The sequence below is a fragment of the Marmota monax genome, unplaced genomic scaffold (genome assembly GCF_021218885.2).
Source record: "Marmota monax isolate L192 unplaced genomic scaffold, Marmota_monax_Labrador192_F-V1.1 WCK01_AAM20220418_F8-fsc00035, whole genome shotgun sequence".
In the NCBI taxonomy this organism is placed as follows: domain Eukaryota; kingdom Metazoa; phylum Chordata; class Mammalia; order Rodentia; family Sciuridae; genus Marmota; species Marmota monax.
In genome coordinates, this window is record NW_026691961.1 from 13,189,143 (window position 1) to 13,211,886 (window position 22,744).

The 22,744-nt window shown below is 46.9% G+C and overlaps 1 protein-coding gene across 37 annotated transcripts in view; it reads left to right on the forward strand.

Annotated features, from left to right (window-relative positions):
- The window catches only part of Rbfox1 (RNA binding fox-1 homolog 1), a 1,611,415-nt gene that overhangs the window by 1,487,785 nt on the left and 100,886 nt on the right, over nucleotides 1-22,744 (forward strand). For 34 of the 37 annotated variants that reach the window (XM_058579675.1, XM_058579672.1, XM_058579677.1 and 31 more), the window contains 2 exons: nucleotides 9,841-9,984; nucleotides 16,708-16,761. In XM_058579675.1, coding sequence (XP_058435658.1) covers nucleotides 9,841-9,984; nucleotides 16,708-16,761 — 198 coding nt within the window. The remainder of the gene's footprint in view (nucleotides 1-9,840; nucleotides 9,985-16,707; nucleotides 16,762-22,744) is intronic. The other 3 variants (XM_058579641.1, XM_058579694.1, XM_058579657.1) reach the window with 1 other exon arrangement.

Here is a 22,744-nt window from a genome sequence, read left to right on the forward strand (position 1 = left end):
CCAGGATGAAAACCTTCTTGGTTGGACTTTCCGCCTCCCAAAGTGTGAGGAATAAGCGTGTGCTGTTTAAGCAAATTGTCTATGGTATTTTGTTATAGCAGCTGACGAAGACTGATACTGTCACCTTGACAGCCCATTGCCTCTACTGATGTGCTCAACACCTGGCCCCTTTCCTGCTCATCCTGTGTTTGCAAAGAATGAAAAATGGCAGAGGAACTTGGCCTTAGCCCTTTGCAGCCCTCCAGCCCTTCGTCCTGAGGAATTCCATCATTTGAGCAGAGCATGGCATTTATTCCGGTTAAGGGAAATGTGATGTGTTTCTTAAATCTGTGTCACCTGGCTGTGGAATCAGCCCTGCTGAGCTGGGAATGAGGCATTAGCTACAACCAAAGCCCTGAGATTAACTTATTTGTTTGCCTACAGAGCTAAAATGAAAAGGCAGAAAGTGGAGACTGCACAAGCCCCATTTTGAAGTAGGATTGTGAGAAAGCCTGAGTCGTGGGTCTTAATTCATGTTTCCCCAGGCTTACCGTCATTATTTTTTTTTTTAACAGAAAACAACTTTTCACAATCTTGCTTCTTTTTAAATGAAGAGAGTGCACTATTGTCTAGTGCGGGGTGAGCCGTTGATTTGGTATGCATAATTTTCTAGTTCCTGTTCTTAGGTTCTTTGTACACATTCAATATGGTTACAGTTTTGCTTAGAACATATATATTTTCTCCCAGAACTTTTCTCGATTGCTTTTTTATCAGGTTTACAAATCAAATCAAATAGGTATATTGCAGAGCTCTGTGATATTATTTTCCGAGCTTATAGTACAATGTATTGAATTATGCTTGCCCATGCCCTGTCCTCGCTCCTCTCCGCAGATTGAGAGAGAGGGAGCGTGGACTCTGTAAATTCACTCGGCGCCCGGCATTACTGGCTAAATCAAGACCACTATTCGGGCTGCGAGAAGAGACAGAGCGAGTGTTCGTTACACAAATCAATTTGGTCCAAAGTACATCGCAGTGGGTACTCAACCATTGCTCAAATAATATTGTCAACTTAATCAAATCATGCCTCGGAGACACTCACGAGCTTCTCTCTCTGAGAAGTAACTTGATTGGTGGAGGAGGGAGAAGCAGCTGGCTATTCAAAAGTACACTTTTTATTTATCAATGTGAAGGGTTTTGTGAGTGGAGGGGAGGGAGCCCGTGGGAGACAGAGGATGCTGCATATTCAACAGGCCGGCGGTGGGGAGGTCAGGCTGCATCAGAACCCTGTCGTGGCCACTGGGTTTCTACCCTGAATTGGGGGTGCTTGCAGGGAGGGAAGAGACAACCTGACTATCAGGCATCCTGGGCATGATCCAGTAATGACCCCCTGAGTGCCAGCGTGCCAGGTAAAGGGATTCAAAAATGCATTCAAGCCAAGCATGGTGGCACGGGCCTCTAATCCCAGTGACTCCAGAGGATGAGGCAGGAAGGAAGCTTTCAAGTTCAAGGCCAGCCTGGGCAACTTAGCCAGATCCTGTCTCAAAATCAAACAACAAAAAAAGTCTGGGGATGTGGCTCAGAGCTGGAGCGCTTCTGGATTCACTCCCTAGTACTGCAAAAAAGTAAATAGACACCAAGCACTCGATAGGATGGGTATCTTTGGAGTGTGCGTTTCCTGTGAGGACAGAGGGCTAATGTGATTGGGGAGGGCTGCACGGGCTCAGGAGCCTGGCGGGGTGTGCGGGCAGCCTGGCTGTCTGCCTCTCCCTTGGCTGGCTGAGCTGGCGACTTGTGCTCAGGGCTCAGCCCTCTGGTTCAGCCCAGGCTTGCAGCACAGGGCTTAGAACCGCAGCAAGCTCCACCCCGGAGGTGTGCCTGGCCTTTGTCCTTCCAGCCTGAGCCTCCAGAGCATCTTCACCTGCACCTCCAGAGGTCGTGGAGGGGTGGGGAGTGTCCCACTTGCTAAGTTCTTCATGCTGTCTCCTGGCTGTGTGCCTTTGGATAGGGCACATGACCTCTCTGAGCTTCCGCGTTCCCGTCAGCCTGGTGATTCAGTGGGACAAGGCACAAAAACCCCCTGAAGAGACACACAGCTCTCAGTGGGCTTCACGCAGTGTTCTCTTCAGTCCTCTGAGACCCTTTAGCTGGTCCTCACTTGGCTCCTCAGTGACTGTTATAGGTCAGAGGTGAGGTGTCCCCCTATGGCTTATGTGTGAGATAATGAGAGAGGTTCAGAGGGGACATTTTGGGGTGATGAGAACCATGACCCATTCAGTGGATTAATCCAGAGAGAGGGATTAACTGAAGGTGGGTGGGGTGTGGCTGGAGGAGGCGGGTCACAGGAGCGTGCCTTTGGGACTCGTATTTGCCCCTGGTGAGCAGAACACTCTCTCTGCCTGTTGCCCTGTCCTGAGCTGCTTCCCTCTACGTACCATCCGCCATGATGTTCTGCTTCTCCTTGGGCCCAGAGTGTGGACCTCCGTCTCTGGACTGAGACCTCCAAACCATGAGCCAGAATCCCTTTCCTCCTCCATGTTGTTCTTGCCATATATCCTCCCTTGGTCCTCCCTTGAAGCCCCATCCTCCACGCTTGCACCTGCCCCCCATTCTCCGTGGCTCTTAAACCAGTGCCATCCCGTGGAACTTTCTAGAATGATGGAAAAATTCTATCCTGTGTTCGTTACGAGGAGCACACTGGTTTTCTGTTGCTGCGGGAACAGATCACCTCAAAGCCAGGGCCTCAAGCAGCACCAGCGCGTTACGTTTCCTTCTGGGTGTCTGGAGCCGGACTTGGGTGTCAGCAGCTCACAGGGGGGTTTCAGCGGGCGCAATGGCATTGCTTTCCCTGGACTCATGGACAGGATCTGTTCCCGTGCCTTTTCTGAGGCCCTTGTCCTTTGGCTCGGGACCCCTCTTCCATCAGCAGAGGAGGGGGTGGGGCCTGCACCATAACCACTGCCTGTCTTCTTCTCTTCCCCTTCAGGGGACCCTGAGAAGGACCCGGGGATTCTGCTGGGCTACATGGGTAGTCCCCCAATCCCTGTTTCATGCTCAGGTTTTTAGCAACTCGGATTCTGCCGGCATCCTCCACGTTCTTTTGTCATGTGCGGTTCCCCGGGTTCCAGGGGGAGGACCAGGGGCCCTCGTGTCTGTCACCCGTGGAGCACTGGCATGTGCTCACCTGGAGTCTGACTTGGTCCGACTCCACCTTAAACGCAAGTTCGGATCCCTGACTCAGCTCCTAGGAGCTCTGAAGGATGCCTGGGAAAGCTGGGGTGTTCCAGGGTCAGGTTTGGAAGCCTTAGATCAAGGATGAAAACTCAGAGTGCACACTGAGATCAGGAGCCGTGAGTGGAGCAGACGCCAGGCGTCAGACCGCTAGCGCACAGCGAGACGGGGCCAGACGTCCTACGTTGGGGACGCACTGAAAAATGGTTTTGATAGTTGGGTTAAAAAATATTCCTGCCAGATATTGGGGTGCATTCCTGTAACCCCAGCAATGTGGGAGGCTGAGACAGGAGACTCACATGTTCAAGGACCACCCTGACAAATCAGTGAGACCCTGCCTCAAAATTAAAAAGTTTGGGGATGTAGCTCAGGGTAGAGCATGTACCATATTATACCATATTCTATATACTATGTATAATACAATATATGTGTAAGTATATGTATATATATATAATATATAGGTATATTTACACATATACACATATATGTATAATACAATATGATGTCTATATAATATATGTAATATATGATATATGTTTCATATGCAATATATCATTGTATGTGCAATATACTATGCATATACAAGATTATGTATTATATTGTATTATATATTATATAACTGGTTACTATTATACATACATGTATAATATATATAATTGGTTCTATTCCCAGTTGAATTAGTTTAATTCCCAGTACTGAAATAAATTGATTATATATGTGATATGTATACATATATAAAATTTTACATACATAGTTACATATGATTTTTATATAATTATATATAAATACATATGTACACATATATGTATATGAAGATTATATACATATGCACACTTATAGCTATATCTATGCATCTATCTATATATGTATCTGCATATAGATGTGTGTATTTATATAGGTGTGTGAATATATGTATATATTTATATACACCAGTACATATACACATGTATGTAGACACTAAATATATAAAGATTGATTTCGGATTTTTTTTTTACTTTTAAAAATATGGCTTCTAGGAACTCTGAAGTTACATCTATCACTGACACTCTGTGGGCCAGAGCCACCCTCCCATGCCTGTCACCCAGCATCCTTGAGCTCTGACTAGTCCCAGGTTATGAATACACGATATTTTTAATTCACACAGTTCACATCTTCTTTCTAAGGTGGACCCTCCCTCCCCTCAGCTCAGGGCTTCAAGACCTCTCGGACCTCCCTGCATTCTGACTTTGTGACAACTTCACTGTATACTTCTGGGTCTGCACCTCCCACGTTTTCCTCATCCAACCCCAGGATGAGTTGCCTCCAGCCCCCGGGGACCAGAGGCAACCAGCCCTGGGCTTGCAGCTGAGAGGTCTAGAGGCTCAGGGGGTAGCAGTAAGCCATGGGACGGGGTTTAGGCTGGACGCCCCGCCATAAATATCCCTTACCTGTGCTTCTACCCCCTGACGGGGTCCTCAGCAGAGATGACACCCAGCAGGACTCCCTAGGGTCTGCTTAGCTCAGAGGGAGGACTCGGGGGGAGGAGCAGAATCCAAAAGGCACATATTCCTACGCCACTATGCGTATTCTCTCCACAGTCATCCCTGGATTGGTCGATATCAAAATCCAATTTCACTAGGATTAGCTGTGGGTTGCTCAGAGCTATTCATTGAATTAGGAGCGATTATAGCAGAGGGAGCCCCGCGGGTCTTTATTAAGGTCTTTGTGGAAGCACTAAGTGATCTTCAGGAGATGAAAGTACCAGTGGTGTTTTCTTAACATTTATAACCTGCGCTGATACCTGGGGAGTTTGTTTATTAAGGAAAACTCTGCGGCAAACACCCGCCTCCTATTAGGGCCCTCACCCGGGGCCAACGCCAGGGCGGCCCTTGTGGTCCTGAGGGGCTTATTCCAGGGTCTCTGCCAAGTTCTGCCCGTGAGGCCGCCTCTTGGGGCTAAAGGACCTCCCGTCCACTTGGGGTCATGGAGGCGTCCATGTATCTCAGACTTGGACACATTCACGGGCCTGAGAAGCATAGAACAGAAGCCGGGGGTTAAGCGTGCTGCTAATAATCACCATGATTTGATAATGCCACATCTGTATGCATGGGACCTAACCAGTCACAGAGATCCTGAGGTCATTATCCCAGGACAGGTACATACTAACTGCTTAATGAACCTACAGAGTAGGGCCTGGAGTGTGGACGGCCCATCCCGAGGCCAATGGAGGGCTTTGCCACCCCGCTGAGCGCTGCCATTGAGTCCAGGGCCAAGTGCCCCCTCTGCTCAGGGTCTCGTTAAAGTGTCCTCTGTTGACACAGGGGAGCCGGGGCCACCCCTGGATGGGGCAGTCTCCCTCCTTTTGGACCTGGTTTGAAGTTGACCTTTTCCAGGACCTTGTGCTCCTAGAGGTGGTAAAAACACCGTCCCTGGTGCCAAGTACACAGTGGCGTTTTTGTTTGATAGGGGACTGTAGTGAATTGAATGGTGGCCTTTAAGAAACACGTCCACGTTCTGACCTCTGTGAGCTGTGAATACACGTGACCTTATTTGGGAGAAGAAGTCTTTGCAGATGTCATCCTGGATTTAGGAGAGGCTCTACAACCAGTGGCCGGTGTCCTTATAAGAAGAGAAAACAGAAGCAGAGTGAGAGACACAGGGAAGATGGCCACATGTGGGTAGAAGTGGACAGGAGGGATATGGAGCCCAGAGCAAGGAATGCCCGAGGACTTCAGAAGCCAGAAGAGGTGAGGGAGCACTCCTGTGGAGCCTCAGGAAGGAGTGGGACCCTCCTGGCCCTCTGACTTCAGATTTCTGGCCACTTCAATGTGACAGAAGAAAATTCTGTTGCTTTAAGCCACTGAAGTGGTCATAAAAGAAACTCACCTTGCATTCCATGTTAGTCAGCTCTGTGTCACTGTGACAGAACACCTGAGATATTCAACTTATAAAGAGGAAAGGTTTATTTTGGTTCCTGGCTTCAGAGTCTCAGTCCAAGTCCCTTGGCCCTGTTGCTCTGGGCGCATGGCAGCGTAGCACACTACAGCAGGAGGGTGTGGTGGCAGAGGCCTGTTCACCTCGTGGCATTTGAGATGCAGAGAGAGGAAGGACCTGTGTCCCAATATCCCATTCAAGGACATGCCCACAGCGACCTCACTTCTTCCCGTGAGGCAACACCTCCCACATGTGCCACAAGCTAGTGACCAAACCTGCGGCCCATGGGCCTGTAGAGGACGTCCAGATCCCAACCGTAGCAGAGACCCAGAACACAGGCTTGTCCTCAGCTCATTTCCCCTGAAAGCTCTCAGGAAAGTGGGGGGAGGAGGAGTTGGCCTTCCTCTCGAGGGTCAGTGAGGCCCACTCGCTCAGTCCAAACCCAGAGGGCTCCAGGCAGGTGACAGCTGCCTCCCAAACCTGCTGCTGCATGTGTCCCTCACCCCGAGGCTGTGGGGTTTGTTCCACTGTGAATAAACAGAGCTGATGTGACCTGCCTGAGGTCAGCAGATTATGGGGACAGGCTCCCCCAGCGTGTGTGACCTGGTTACCTGGTGCCTGGTCAAACAGCATGTTGCACACCCAGGCAGCTCAGTTTGAAAGAGATTTCTTTTTCTGTTCTTTCTCATCCTTTGGACCCCTGACTCCTCTTCTTCCCTTTTCATGCACCCTCAAAGGTCTGAGATAGTTTAATTTTTAATTTTACATATTTTCACTAAGAATCATTTTTTCCACCTTTTTTATTGGTGCACTGAAGTTGTACATAATGACAGGATTGGTTGAGCTGTATCTGTGTATGTGCACGATATAACAGTATGATATGGCCAATATCACTCCGCAACACAGGAGGAATTACTTTAAACACAGGTATTCCTATGTCGCAATATGTGGGTATTTGTACAAATGCATACACTACAAAATGATTAATTGAGCGTTGTGTGTTTTTATCAAAGGAAACAACGCAAAGATTTCTCCGAAGTCCTGTTTGACTAGAGATGATTAATTTTAATTTTCACATGAGCGGCATAATGCTATTAATCATTTAATATGTTTAATCATAATCTCTGTAATTCCTAATTAGGTTCATTAAACTGAAACATCCAGCAGTTGTGCACGAATCCAAATCTAAGTCCCCTCCTCGTGATGGGAAGGAGCTCGTTTTGGTTTTGCCTTCAAATGTCAGCTTCTCTGGGGCTGGAAAAGTTGGCCTGGATGTTCGGGGGTCTCCACGGCTGCTTTTGCCCACTTAGAGTCCTGTGCTAGGGGGCTGAAGCCCCTCAAGCCCCTGGAAATTGATGGTGTCACGACTCAAGGTCACCTCTGTGCCGTGAGTGTGGGAGAAAGCCTCAGAACTCCAGCGAGGGTCTCGCTCCTGCTCTGTCCCGGTCTCGGAGCTGCCTGCTGCTCTGATGAGCACCTGCAGTGGTCAGGGTGCTCACGCCCTCGGCCAGTCGGTCCCTGTGTAGGCAGCCGCTAAACAGGACATTTACTCCTCGTGTCACTGCTGGTCACTCCTGCTAGGGTCATCAAGCTGCTGGGAAATTCAGACGCTTGCTCTGTGCACAGGGTCTCTAGAGAGCCAAGCCCCTGCCTCCTCGACTTCCTGTCCTTCACGTGTGCCCCCTCTAACTAGCGACATTAAGGTCCTCCTGGGCCTCTGCACCCTAAGCATCATTTCACATCCCTGTGTGTTGCAGGCTTCTTGCTCTCTTGGCCGGCTTCAGTCCCCTTAGGCCTTAGTCATCTCCCACTTCAAACTGAACCTCCAGCATCGCTGTGCCTTTGGATCTCTGGCTGGGCTATGTCCCTGCCCTAAGGTCACCCAGCCCTGTGCGATTCGCTCTCACCCCAGCACGGAGCCACCTGTGTTGATAATTGTCTTTTTCTGCCTTTCTCTTGCACTCACCTGGGAACTTCATGGGACGGAGAACTGACTTATGTGGTCAGCCCATAGCAGTTGCTCATTAAAGGTGTGTCGAGTGAGCGAATGAGAAGCTTTCCCCTGTGTTTCCCACGGGAGCTCTCCTCCTCTCTTGACGTTCCTGAAATCATCGTCACTCCATACAGCGGAGCACTCTGCACGCATCATCGTATGCCATGGCCAAGAGCAACCCCGAGCTGGCACAGATGCCGGCGTTCGGTCTCCACAAAGCCGTGCGAGGGGCGCAGGCTCATTACCTGTCATGCTCTGGTTAAGAGACTCAGGCCATCCTTCTTCCTGTCCCTGTCACGGCACAGGCAGAACGACTTCCTCATTGTTCTCATCCTGGTGTTGCCTTGCACGTCGAAGAAGTCACCTGGGCGGACGGTCGATACCAGTGCCGCTCAGAAGAAGGGTTTTTTCAGCCCGCAGGAGGTCTTGACTTTAAGATGCAGTTCGGGGTGCGTTTGGAAAGAGAACGCAAATGAAATCGTCCACTAAATACCAGGGCTGATGAGAACGTCGCTAATGAAGCCCGTGTGATTTGGATGTTTCTTTTACATTTCACTCTGTAAGATTGTCTCCTTTGCTAAGTCTCCATTATTTTACACCTGGCTGCCTGCATTGATGGTTTTGTCTCGGTTATATGCTTCTAAATGGCTTATAAATAGGTGAGGATGATTCCTTGCTCATAAATTCGATGGGCTTTGGCTTAGACTCTCCATCTCCCACTTCAAAGAAGTGGGTTATCTGATGTCGGTGGCACCGACTGCCCCCTCTAGGCAGCATAAGCGAATTGCAGAGAAAGTACCTAAAAATGAAGTCTATCTGAAAGGATACCAGCTCAGTAATACCCCATAACTGTGTCTTCTTCCCAGTTCCAGCCTTTGCAAGGATTTTAGTGTACCCTCATGTTATCCAGGCTTAACTTTTTGCAGGCAAGGGCAGGTGGTGGTGGGGGGGGGGGTAATGCATTACACTCGTAACCTTAGGTCATCTGTGCCAGTGTAGCCTGGCAGAACTTTCTACGGAGATCAAGTCCTCTGTCTATATCTCCATTGTCCAAGAGGGAACCACTAGCTACATGTGGCTGATGAGGACTTCAAATGCAGCCAGTGCAGGCAAACACATTTTGCACTTTTAAATTTAAATTCACTTAAATTTAAAAGGCAAATGTGGTCAATAGTGGAAGATAGCACCGGTCTGTACAACTAAGAAACTGAATTTGACCCTTAAAAACAGATCATCAGCTGATTCCTTGAGCTACAGAATGCTGAATGGCATTTCCAAATTTGGGGCATTTCTTAGTGTTTTTTCAGTGCACCTCAGTGATTAGGAAGGTATATCTGAAGACTCGGAGCCACACTGGTTAAGGAATAATGATAACCTTAATGACGACTTTGGCACTGCCCCAGCCCCTCCCCCTTCCCTTCCTTAATTTTCTCCACTACCTCCACATCTCCTCTTTCCAACTCTACATTTGTTAATGGGTTTTGTTCTCTTTCTCCCACAAAAAAAATCATGCTCCACATAGGCAAGGGTTTTGCTCTGCGTTTCTCTCTGCCGAATTCCAGATCCCAGTGGATGCTCAAAAAAACACAGGTGGAGGGACATCTGAGCACTTCCTCCTCTTGTTCTTTTTCTGCCGTTTTGTCTACTGTGAGGGGGGTGGGGAGGCTTGCCTGGGACAGAGCATCTGGGTCCACTCAAGAGACTCTGCTTTCCTCTTGTGCCTTTAGCAGACAGATGACGCAGCACCACCGGACGGCCAGCCCCAGACGCAGCCTTCTGAAAACACAGAAAACAAGTCTCAGCCCAAGCGCCTGCATGTCTCCAATATCCCCTTCCGGTTCCGGGATCCAGACCTCCGGCAAATGTTTGGTGTAAGTACCGCCTCTCTCCTCCAGCACCCCCAGAGCTCGCCTCCTCCCGTGAGTTCTGTCTGCGCCCAGTACTAAGGTGACGTATGTCCCCGGGGTGGGCGGGGGCGTGTTAGAGGCCGTCTGCTGGAACACGGTGCCCAGGACCCCTCTAGGGCTGCAGTAGATCTGTTCTGCTTAGGCTCACTGTGTTTCTATTTTGCCAAATGGTTTTCTAAAAAGTAACTTGAATATCAAATGGAAAATGAACTTTAGATCACCCACTGTTGACACAAGCCCATTGACGATCCCAAGCTCAGTGGCCTGGGAGCTCAGGTCATAGCTAAAAGAAACATTGGCCATCATCATGGTCCTGCTTGCTATTGAGGTGGCCAGCTTTTCCCGGAAAGGTGACTCCTGACATGTTTCTGCGTTTCCCCGCTCTTTCCCAGGCACTGATCATTTAAGTTTCGGGACACGGCTGCAGTAGGATGATTCCTTCTGCTTAAAACTTAGTTTAAAACAAAGAAACAAACAACAAGAACAATGACAATCCTCCCCCCGCCCAGGTATAATTCATTTGATTTGATTCTTGCACTTGGCATCAGGGACAAGGACTCAGAGTTGTTGACAAAGGACAGCCTTGCCCAGGCACCCTGGTGAAACAGAACGGGTCAGAAGCCACCACCCACCCCGAGAAAATAAACGACAGTTTTTCTCGCTCACAGGTCATCTTGACACTGATTCTTTTTCTGGAAGGTATCTGAACGCTCCACCTTGGGAAAGGATGAGTTTGACATCTCTCCATCAAAGGACAAAGCCATGAGAGGACTCGGGTAGTGTTTGCTCTTTGCAGATGTGGTCAGTGCCTTTGTCCACAATGTCTCAGCCATGGTAGTGAGGGCCTGTGGATTCGATGAAAAGAACTACGTCCTTAACATTTGATTTCCAGCAAAAGTGGGCTGCTTGGAGACCCTGCTAAGAGTAGGTGGATGCATGCCAACATTACGGAAGGAGCCAGAAGTCACTCAGTGAATGCCTTGTTCTGAGCAGAGTTGGTATTGTTCTCTACATGAAAAGGGGAGCTCGGGGTCCTCACTCAAGGGCTCTGTGATTTGGGGCTGAGCTTGTACCTTTTATTTCTTTAACACACATGATGCTTATCAAGTATGCATTTGACACAAAAGCAGAACAGGCATCCTAATATTTAAGATACCCAGGCTCGAATCCTGACATTTCGGAGGAAAAGGTCAACTTCTGCACTTTTATCTCTCTCATTTGGTAATAACCTTGAGTTAAGCCCTCTAACTCTTGCAGAACAGAGATACCCTTGGGCACTTTCAGGTCAAAGATGACTTTGAAAAGTGCAGACCATTCAAAGTTAGAGTCTGAGGTTAAGTGTGTGCAAAGCAGTGAGACGGGTTTTGAATGATGGACAGTCAGAGGAATTATATTCTCTTTGCAATGTCAGGTTAGAAAGACGTCTTGCTGTTCGGCCTATCTTCCCTCATCAAGTGACACTCTGATGCGGGCTTTGAACTCGATCCCCTTAATGACCATCCTGAAACTCTCCTGGTGTCCTGTGCATTGGCACACCCCCATTTCCACCCTTTAGGGCGGTTTCCCTCCCTGGTCTTGAAATTTACCTGAGTCTACATTGTGAAGTCAGAGTGGTATTCAAAACATTCACAGCTAGAAATCACAGAGAGGGGATCCTGCTTACATTAATGTCTGAACCTCTCTGTTCTTATACAGGCAGGGCAGATGTCTAGGAAAAGAAACTTGCCAAAATGTCACACTACCCGTTATCAAACCTTGATCAAAATCTACTGGTGTCAGAGCATCTTTTTTTTTTAAGTCAACATTCAAGTAATAACAAGATGTCGATTCAGCAAGAGGATAAAAACACTTAGGATCTATCAATTAAGAAAATGCAGTTACATTCATTAACACGGAAATTAATTCTGGGCATCACATACAGCATCTGTGTCCATTTTAAAAAGAATGTGAGGGTTGTTTTTTTTTGTTTTGTGGGACTCAACTATAAAAATTACTGGGGACATCTGGATTCCTGGGCCCCTTGCAATAACTCTGAGGCCTCCTGGTTTACAACATCATTCTAAAGAAACACAATTTAAGCTCTAAAAATCTGTTCTTCTTGGCCAAACCCTGGTGGTCGCAAAGCCGTATCTTGTTATAGGATGCGTTTAGCAGCGTGAATCACACTGAAAGGCATCTGTGACACGCTGGCTGGCTCTCTGCTGGGCTACAGGGGATTTAACATAACTTCCTCTTTCAGGTCATGGTGACTGTAAGAAATCCCATTTCATCCAGCTAGGAGTTTGTCAAGTCCTAGGGACACGAGACATCTTCATGTCTCAGGCACTGTGTCCATCTTTGTCCCCTCACTTTGGCAGGGGTCACAATGAGGACAATTAGAGAAAAACACAAAGATCGTTCTGCTCCCACCCCCTCGTCTCCTTTGTCAAAGTTGGCCATGGAGATTTCACAGTTGAAACAAAACCAAAGGCAGGCACGATGACACACATGGGTCATCCCAGTGGCTTGGGAGGCTGAGGCAGGAGGATCACAAGTTCAAGGCCAACCTCAGCAATTTAGTGAGACCCTGTCTCAAAATTAAAAAATAAAAAGGGCTGAGGATGTGGCTCAGGGGTTACGTGCCCCTGGGTTCAATACCCCAAACCTCAGCTAGTACCAAAATAAAAATAAAAATAAAACCCCAAAACAAACTAACAAATAAAAAATCAGGACACAAAAAACAACCTCTTTTTTTTTTTTTTTCAAATTGCCTAAAACTTGCCGCGTTCATGACGCCTTCTGGAACCATCCCTGCTTCTGAGGGTTCCTCAGGCGGTGCCCCTTTTACTTCGGTGGCTGCAGCCTCTTCACTGGGATTGGAATCCTGGTTCCTCCCCCCACCCCCACCCGCCGTCTCTTCTTCCCTTTACTTCCTTCTCTTTAGGATGCTCTTCTTCCCATGTGTGGCTTCTAATCTTCTGGCTCATGTTAGATTTCTTTTTCCTTTTTTTCATATAAGACGGGCCATTCATTGGTCAAGGAGTTAGGTGGCTACTGTATACAGAAGCCAGGGCCATTCCAAGGCAGCAGGGGGGCGCGAGCACGTGGCTGTCTCATAGTATTAGGGGCCATGATTCCAGACATCTTCTGGAAGCTTTATTGGTCCAGCCCTGGCTGCCTTCCTGTTGGGTGTGTCTGCATGTGAGGGATCCTGCATTCAAGTTTTTGATCCCATGAAAGAAATTTGAGGATTTCCACCAAACTGATTGCAGTGTGTTCCTCCCAAATAGGAATTTTCATGAGTTCAATATCTTAAATGTAAGCATTTCTGGGTTTGGGATGAGAGGCACGGGTCACAGCACAGCAGAATCTCTGCAACAGCTCACACCATCATAAAGTTGTTTGCAGAGACAGTTGCTCGATGACTCCGGATCTCCAGTTTGCAAAGAACTCTCATGGATGTCACAGCCTTGCTTTTGTTATCAAGATGCCGACCCTCTGGGCAAGAGAAGGAGCCACTCAAGTTTCTACTTAATGTCACTGACAAACAGAGGTACGATTTGTCAACATGTGTGAAAGATGCTTTCATGATCTCACCTGATGAATATAACGGATGGGCTTCCTCGTACCTGCAATGAGAATGCAAAGTTCCATCTACCGTGGTGTCATGAGGAGTGAAGTCATTTTGGGGGACATGGCAAGGAACCCCCTGCTTCTACACTGAAGCAGACCTTAGGGGAACTGGGAAGTCCGTGCTCTCTTAGGCACTCTGCCCACGCTTTGAACTAACCTTTACCTTCGTGTTTTATGCTGTATCCATTGCACATCCTTCACAGTTTTTCAGAGAAATAGTATTTGATCTGAGGATGTCTAAAAGTGCTTGGTACATGTTTGCCCAAGTGCGTGCTGCTAAGCTTCCGGATTTTGCTCTTGATACGGCGACCGGGATTCCGCGTGGATTGGAGACTTTATTGAACGCGGCTGCCGCACACCGCGGTTGAGCAGACGCGCACACTAGTTAGGGCTGGGATGAGTCGTGTCTGTTGAAATTGAAAATGTGCCAGCTGTGTTTACATCATTAGCACCAAACTTCCCAATTAAACTGTTGATACTATAAATATAGCACACAACTGTCTTAGAAATGGGGCTTGCGTTAGCATTCTTCTTTGGGCTCGTTTCTCTGGCTTGGAGAACCATCAACCCCGTGGCAACTGCCAAAGGAGGGAACCTCTGAGATCTTTGCAGGACACAGCGTGTCATGGTTTCATTTAGGGAGCAACCTCTGCTGAGATTGCTTTGTGATCGGTTCCCTCCTCCAGCAGATCTTATTTCAAAGGAGGTTTTTTGGTGTCCACTGCTTAGAGAGGGCTCCCCAGTACATTTGCTTCCTGGTGGTGGAAGAAGTCCTTCTCAGGCTTCCCTTTGCATAAATCTGTGTGCTCCTGCGCTCTCAGGCCTGAAATACATAGGTCACCTCTGTGAGAACTGAATACTGAGGGCCTTGTGTCAGAATCCCTGACCTCAGACCTCCTGAAGCTGGAGGGCTCTTCACCGTGAAGACTCGGTTCACCTTTCCACGCCCGGTCCTTCCTTTCCCAAGCCAGGAGGTTTTCTTCTCTTCTTTTATCATGTTCTTTCTCTGACCAAAACTTGGCAGTGAAGATGCTAATTAAAAAAAAAAAAGAAGAAGAATATTTCTTTGACCCAAAGAACCTTTGTCCACAAATCACAGGGTGAGTTTGCTGCATGCTTCTTGGAGGGCAGTCTGCTGTCCCCACCAGTGGTGCGTCCTGCATGTCCTCTCTTAGTTACTCCCTGTCCGTTCCCTCGTCTCCGAGGTGAAGAATGGCTTGTGCTCAGGGAGGAGAAGACGGTGATCCCCTGCCTGGGTAGGATAAGTTTCTATGGCATAGAATGATAAGCCCCGAGTTACTTTATTCCATAGCCAAAATAATTTTCAGAGGTTTAGAGCTACCTACAGGCTACAGGCCTGTGTTTGTGTGTGTTTTCTGTCTTTCCAAGGAAGGCAGACTTCCTTGTGTGCTCTAAAGGATAGCCCCTGGGTGTTCCGAGGGGTCTTTCCTGGATGTTAGAAGGCTCCCCTTGACCTTTGCTCTCTGGGTCTCCTGATGCTCTCCAAGTGAGGCACATGGGTCAGGTGAGCTGTCCCTGGCTCTCTGTTTTCACTCTGTGTCCCCTTTCCACACTGCTGGTCCCTAACCCCACCCAGTCCTCTGCCCTCTGCTCTAAGGAGCACGCTTAACTGGTCCACCCATGGGAGAAAGATGAAATACTCTCCTAGTGCAAGAGAGGTGCCATTAAATCTCAAATGCACAAGCAAATGGAATGAATGATAGGGAAGCACAAAATTAAAGAAAGATAGAGGAGAGATGTTTCTTTATGTCCTTCTGTTTCTTTGTTCTCGTCACTAAGACGGGCATTTGTTCCACTACATGATGAAGCGTCATTGGACATCACCCCATCCATCTGCATTAGCGGTATGTGCTGGACCCAAGAAAGGGGATCCCTACTTCACAGGGTAGAAGAACCCTGACTCCAAATTCCAGGGAAGGCACTTGGGGTCATCAGGTGGCTCCATCCTCAGAGCCACATCCTGTTTCCAAGTGAGAATCAAGTTACTAGGTGCACACTTCTCACGAGCAGTTCCAGATTTCACAGGTTAAAAACCAAAACGGACAAAAAACATATTCGTTGAATTTGAATTTTAGGCAAATAACACATATTAACCATAAGTATGTCCTAAGTATTTGATGGAACATACTTATCCTAGAAATTCTGAAATTTAAGTTGGACAGGGTGTCTATATTTTATCTGTCTGTCCAATTCATTGGTTTCATTTTTTCACTTTATTTATTTTTAAGACAGAGTCTCGCTGAGTTGCTTAGGGCTTCCCTGAGTTGCTGAGGCTGGTTTTGAACTTGTGATCCTCCTGCCTCAGCCTCCCGAGCCAATGGGATTACAGGCGTGTGCCTTCACGCCTGGCTTGTCCAATTTATTTTTAAACAGAAACTTTCTTGCAGACTTTTCCTAAAGCCTGGTTGTGTTACTGGTCTAAAGCTGATTTCTTTAGCCATATGACTGTCCCCTAGGGAGGGAGGTCACACTTCAGTCTGGGTCATCATGGCTGGGTGGATGTCTTGGTGAGGCTGGGTACCTGGATGGTGGACTTGCTTCCGCGTCTGTAGTTGACTTGCCTCACATGGTCTGGCTGTTCTTAGCTTTGATGTGAGCTCAGAGCCCACACCCTCACCATCCTACTGTAGCTGGACATTTAATTATCAGAATCCCACAGCATCCAGCCTGTGTCTCCGAGAGGCTAGTGGAATCACCTGGGAGGGTCATTATCTGGACTCACCATTTTAAATCTCTGCTGCTCAGTGCCTGGGAAAGCTCTCGTGCACATGAAGAAAGGAACGCAGAATTAACCTTCCAATTAATATTTTGTACCAGGCCCTGATGGGACACCTCACCTGGTAGCGAAGGGCCACTCAAGAGATGCTATGTGTGGATGTGGTTTTTTTTCATGTTTCAAATGTATTATTTACTAGTAGAAAATATAAAACGTGTATCCTTGATATTAAATGAGGGAAGAAAAAATCTAAATTTGGGGAACAGTTATACCAGTGTGCATCATACAATTTAGTCCATTTCTCTCTTTGCTTATAAAATATTTCTATTTCTTTACAGCAATTTGGTAAAATCTTAGATGTTGAAATTATTTTTAATGAGCGCGGCTCAAAGGTAAGCAACTTAATTCATGTTAGAATTGTTTAGTTTATTATAACATGTTTGCTCTGAATAAGGGGAAACAACTGCACTGTTTTAATCCGCATATTGTGGAAATACACGTCAATGGGAATTTCTTGAGAGACCCCTGCCCATTTCCAAAGTGGTGGGAAATCCACTGGGGTCAGTTTAAAAACGTGTAGGGGGTAATTTAAAATTGCTGTTTTCTATATATACATATCTCAAGTTTCCAGAGGAAAATTACCCATGCTTAAAAAAATAATGCTGTTGCTACATTTTTGTTTTTCAGTGATAATTATGTTCTTTATATTAAAAAGTGAGTTGATAGTCTCACGAGCAGGTAAATATTGTGATTATTCTGTATTAATAAAGTGCAGTTATTTTCCTGGGTCGTAAGGGAGGAACTCTCATATACACCAACCTTTTGAATATAATTTTATTCATTAGCGTGTTGCAATGTACCATTGCTTTGAGATTGCTTTTGTTTAGGAAACCCAATTTTTTAATAGATTTTTTTTTCTTTTCCTGGAGCTAATGTGTTAGCACAAGTCAGGCAGGGGCTTATATAAAGAGGTTCCAGCACTTTTTCAAAAGAGAAATATGTTGGAAGAAGGAAAAAGCAGAACTCTCTCAAGGCATGCTCTCTCTCAGTGGCTAAGTGTGGTCCCAAACCAGGAGCATTAGCATCACCTGGGTATTTGTCAGAAATGCAGATTCTTAGGCTCAAGCCAGGAGCTACAGAATCAGAAACTCTGAAATTGGAGCCCAGCCGTCAGCATTGTAACAAACCTTCCAGATCTGTCTTGCCAGGGACAAGCACAGTGGCTTTCTATTTTGGACCCGGGTCACAGCTTCACCTGAATGCAGAATATCCCTTTGGCCAATCTTGTTCCTGCTTCCATTGTCCCTAAAATATCCCCTTCTTACAGCTACCACAGAAAATTCAAGATCCCCGTCCAAATCTCCCTGGAGGAGACAAGGCACAGGCCTAGCTGCAGACACTGGGGAGAAACAGGGAATGACGTCAGAAAAGGACAGGGATGTTGGCTGCAGTGACCAGAGAGCCAGCCTTTAACAGCTGTGCTGTGTTGGCTAGCTGCCACGCCCAGGTCCGTGGGAATTTTACGTTTCCCTCTCCTATGAAACTGGATGTTGACAGAAACTGCTCACCAGGTACAGAAATGCTAATTGGGCCCCCTGACTTTCCTTTCGCAGGCAATGTGGGACAATTTAGGGTCCAGGAGGGTCACATCAGTGCTGGTTTTATCCAGTGTGTCTCGGGCCACAGAGCCGCTGTCCTGGGTCCATAATCCATCCTCCCCATGAGGCAAACATTGGACCATCTGTACCCTCCTCCCTCCTAAGTAGATTTCATATTAAATGAATAGGACAATATTGATCAAATGGAGGAAAGAAAATTCCAGCATTCTCTCTGCCACGGACAAGATGATATGATGATCTGCCAGATGAATTAAAAAAAAAATCAATCCGTTGTGCTCCATGGTTTTGATCATTCAGGGACTTTGTCTTTCTTCTCCAACTTCAGGTGTTTTGCGGTCATTCTCATCACAGGTGGGTTTAGTTTGGCCTCTTAGCTGGGGCTGAGGGAGCAGTTAACCCTCCTGCATCTTGTATGAAAATCATGACCCAGAGGGACTCCTTCCTCATCTGCAAAGCAAAGCTCCGGCCTGATGCTCTCCACACTGGCCTGATGTCTTCTTGGGGGGGGTCTTGGAAGATGCCCTGATGTTGGCCTGCTGGTTCTAACCCTGAGCCGGCCTATCGTGCCCCTACTTTGAAAGTTTTTGTTGTTGTTGTTGTTGGTGGTGGTGGTGGTGTTTTTTTTTGTTGTTGTTTTTTTTTTTTTTTTTGTTAACTTGCTTTTTTGGTAAAACTTTTCTATTGAATTCATATTTTGTTTTGTAACTTTTGCCAGTTGAAAAAAGCTATTGAATTCTTTTCCAGAGCTGTTTGGGGACATTAGAAGAATATGGTTTGCTATTTTGAAAGTACAATGGTAGTGCTATTTTTGAGCTTCTTTCGTCATTCCCATGATTAGCCTGTCTCTGGGGGCTTTGGGAAAAAGACCATTTAAGTTTGCCACATCCAGAACCTGGCTTTATTAGGCTTTTTTTTATTTTTACCCCATTTTTCTTTTGCATTAGGAAGCATCCAAAATAACCTCCTTCTCTCAGTGGGTAGCTCCTTCTCAGGAGCTGGCCTTGTAGGGGTGGGAGAGGATTGGTCAGGTGCAGCTGGAATGTCACTGAGACAGTCCAACTGGGAGCTAGCTGCTAAATGGGGGCAGGGGCTCCCACAGGGATATTTGTCACACTTGACATTATCTTTCATGGGAAAGGGCCTTCTTTAGAGGAGCATTTTCATTTTAGTGGTTAAGAAAACTGAACTGTGTGATGACCTTATTTCTATCACTCAGTGCAGGAGAGACAGCCAGGAGGTGTCGGGCCCTCTTGGGCCAAGACTCCCCTTGTGGCCACTCATTCTCTGTGGTGCAGTCCCTGAGGCAGGCCACTTAGTGCCAGCAAGGACGGACGGCTCTGTGCATGTGTGTGCGTGTGCATGGGCACCTGTGCATACACTGCAGCCTCCGGGATATTCTGGGAACATACAGCCTAAGTAATTTAGGAAAATACAGATACCGACTATACAGAAAAGCCACAGGTACAAAAACCCACTGGGCTTTGAGAACCAGAGTTGGATAGCTTTTAGGGTTGGGAAACCCACTCCCTTTTTCTTTTTAGAAGATTTAAATCATTTTGTTTATCTCTGCATGGTTTGGGGGAATACAGCCAGGTTTAATGGTAGACCTAGGAAATACGCAGTCTGATCTTTGACTCCGTGTATATGCAGGTATTGGACACAGGGGCAAGACAGAAGTGCTTCCTGTCCTCAGAGGTTTTCCTGAGCACAGGGAGAGACAGATGGTGAAGACAAGCCATGGCCATTAAATGTGCCGTGTCCCTGGCTGATGGGAGAGGCCGTGAAGATCCAAACAGGCAGACCGGTGTGGTTAGAGATTGGGAAGCCTCTGGAAAGAAGGGACTTGTGAGCCAAGAGTGGGGATGAGTGGACATTGGCCAGGCAGGAGAAGGCAGGAGGGGTAGACAGGATGCTGCTGCTCGTGCCCAGGAAAGAAACTCAGACCCTCCCCTACCTCTCCTCTCGGAAAGATCAGTTCCCTGCACCAGAGACCAAAGGCCTTGATTATTCACACAGACTGAAACACCATCCCATTCATCCATCCCGGCGGCTCAGGACCTTTATCTAAGATATAGAATGGGCATTTACATAAATACAAAAAAAGGAAGGTGTCACCTAAAACTCCAGAGATCAAAAAGGCAAAGTGACTGCAGTCGAGGAAGGTCAGAATTGATGATCCACAGAAAGGTTTTAAAATAAGCCAGTCACGCTGGTCTGGCCGCCCATCTGGGGGCCCCTGTCACCTGGCCTGTTGATCATGCCCGCCCATCAAAGGGCGGCACAGATGTCTTCTCTGCAAGAAGCACTGAGTCCTCTCTCCACTCCAGCCCCCTGTCACAGTTGACCCTGGGAGGCTACCTCTCAGATGAAGGGCAGTGGCCACCTTCTGGGTGGCCCCTCTTCTTGCACTCTTCCTCTTTAAGGGGTTCCGATACAGTAGCTCATGTGGTCCCTGCACTCCCCAAGCCAAGTCCAGAGTAGGCTTGTTTGTTCTCCTTTTTGAGACAGAAAAAAACGTGGCGATCTTTTTCAAGAACTGCAGGTTGCTGATTTCTTGAGATGCAGTTCTGACTGCGAGGCAGGTCAAAGGCAGCAGCCGTCCAAGCCAGCTGGGCTAGGGAGAGAGTGTCCTTGGCGGTGCGGAGGGCTGCAGGCCTCTCTCTGGTCCCAGTGCAGCTCCCAGGTAGGAACTTGATGACCTCGGACCTGGGAAGGCCGTGCCACTCTGGCCTGAGCGGGAGATGGAAATTTCCAAGGAAGAGGTTAGGAAAGCCTGTTTTGGTATTGGCAGGACTATTTCTGGGGCGAGCTGTGTTTCAGACCCAATCTTGGCAAATCTCAAGGAATCCCCTCTGTAGCTTATAGTGAGGGGACAGGTTTGGAGTTTTCCCTTGTAGTGTAGGCACTTTCCTTAGGATCCCAAAGATGCTTCTAGCTCACCTTCACCTCTCCTTGATACACGGCATGCTGATTTCAGGCCAGCAGGATTCACAGTGAGACACCAGAGCTTTCAGGATAATGCAGGGCAGGGGTGCCCAGAGGTCAGCTCACCTAAGCTATTCCTCCCCACCACGGTAATAGAGGTGGCTGGTCCCACAGAGAAAAAGGATGTGGCCTAGCCCTTGGACATTGCAATCTTCAAGGTACCCCTACATCTAAGCACCAGATGAGAAGTTATAAACTCAGCCTGCCCCACAGATTACTCCATCAAAATGAGTGATATAAAATTCTACTGATTACAAGAAACCAAGTCCTTCTTTTGATAGCACATGGGGTGACAAGAGGTCATGGATATCTCACAGCTTTTTAGGCAAACAGATTTCTGGGCTCCACTCGGGGATTCTGATCCGGTAGACAGGACACAGTGCCCAGGAATCTGAATGTTTCCCAATCTTTCCTATTCCTTCTGATGTTTAACTAGGTTTAGGACCCACTGGCCAAGAGGTAGAACAGAGAGAGAGGAGGAAAAATCTGTCTCTTTCCTTTTGCAGAACTATTTGTTTTTCAAAACTATTTAATTAACAAGTTTTTTTTTTTTTGGCACCCAGTTTGGAAGTATACAAAACTAGGCAGAATCCTTCTTTTGTGGAACATGTAATCTTACATTGACCACATAATTCAGGCTTCTTCCGATCATAAATCTTTACTCTGGGAAGGATGGTAAAAGTTATTTCATCCAATCTCCCAAAGTAAAGAAACTTAATTTTTCTTTAAATGTGAAATCCTGACAAGTGACCATCAATCGACCCTCTCTTGAACACATCTACAGCTCCTGTCTTCAGTGGATGAGTCCAAACTTACGGGCAGAAATTCATCTCTGACTAGCCCATGGGCAGCCTGTCTGTAACAGCCTTCTATTTGTGGGTCATGGTAGATTCCTGTAGAATCAGGAGCTAATATCAATTGATCATAGCTCCTTACCTATTGGTAATTACTGCACATTTTATCAGTAAAACCGAACATTGAACTGACTCACCTAAGCAGTTAGAGCAAACATTTACTTACCTTGACGTAAGGTTTACCCAGCTCAAATAGAATCCCAACAGAACCCATTATTTCCCTCGCTTGACACTGAAAACCCAAAGAGCTGGGCAAATTTACACTGGAATTGTTCAAAAGGTTGGTGTACATATTTTTGAACAAGATGTACAAATGTGTTTAGGGGTTTAAAAAAATAATATGTCCTATTTTCTGTACTCTTCTTAGGAACAGTGTGAGGTGGAGACAAAAGATGGATTTTGACAGGATGAAGTTTAGTGGGGTTGGTTTTTGAGGCTGAAATATTAGAAGCGATATGTACCTGTGGTGAAGCCAAGGGTATATTTGTCCTACATCAGGGAAAGGGGAGGAGCTCAGAGTGTTACTCTAAGTCACATTTTGTCCGTGGAGCTTCTTAAGATGCCACCTGTTGCTATGACAGGTGAATACCAGCATAGCGTCTTTGAACTTGACTATACATATACACATTTTCCCTTTTGAGTTAACAAAGTCATGTGAAAATTTGTTCGGTTCAAAAGCATGGATGTTATTCAGGGGGGTGGGGGAGGTATGAATATAAGCCATTCCTTGAATTATTTGCACTATTGATCAACAGAAGTTTCTTTCTATTCATTTCATGTGATTATTTTTGTTTATCCGCTCCAAGAGTTTAAGATTTATTATTATCTATATTTTTTTTTAAAAAAAGGTCTTTCCTTTTTTTTAGGCTTTGAATTTTTTTTTTTTTGAGAAGTAAAGGCTGTAGAATTGACAAATT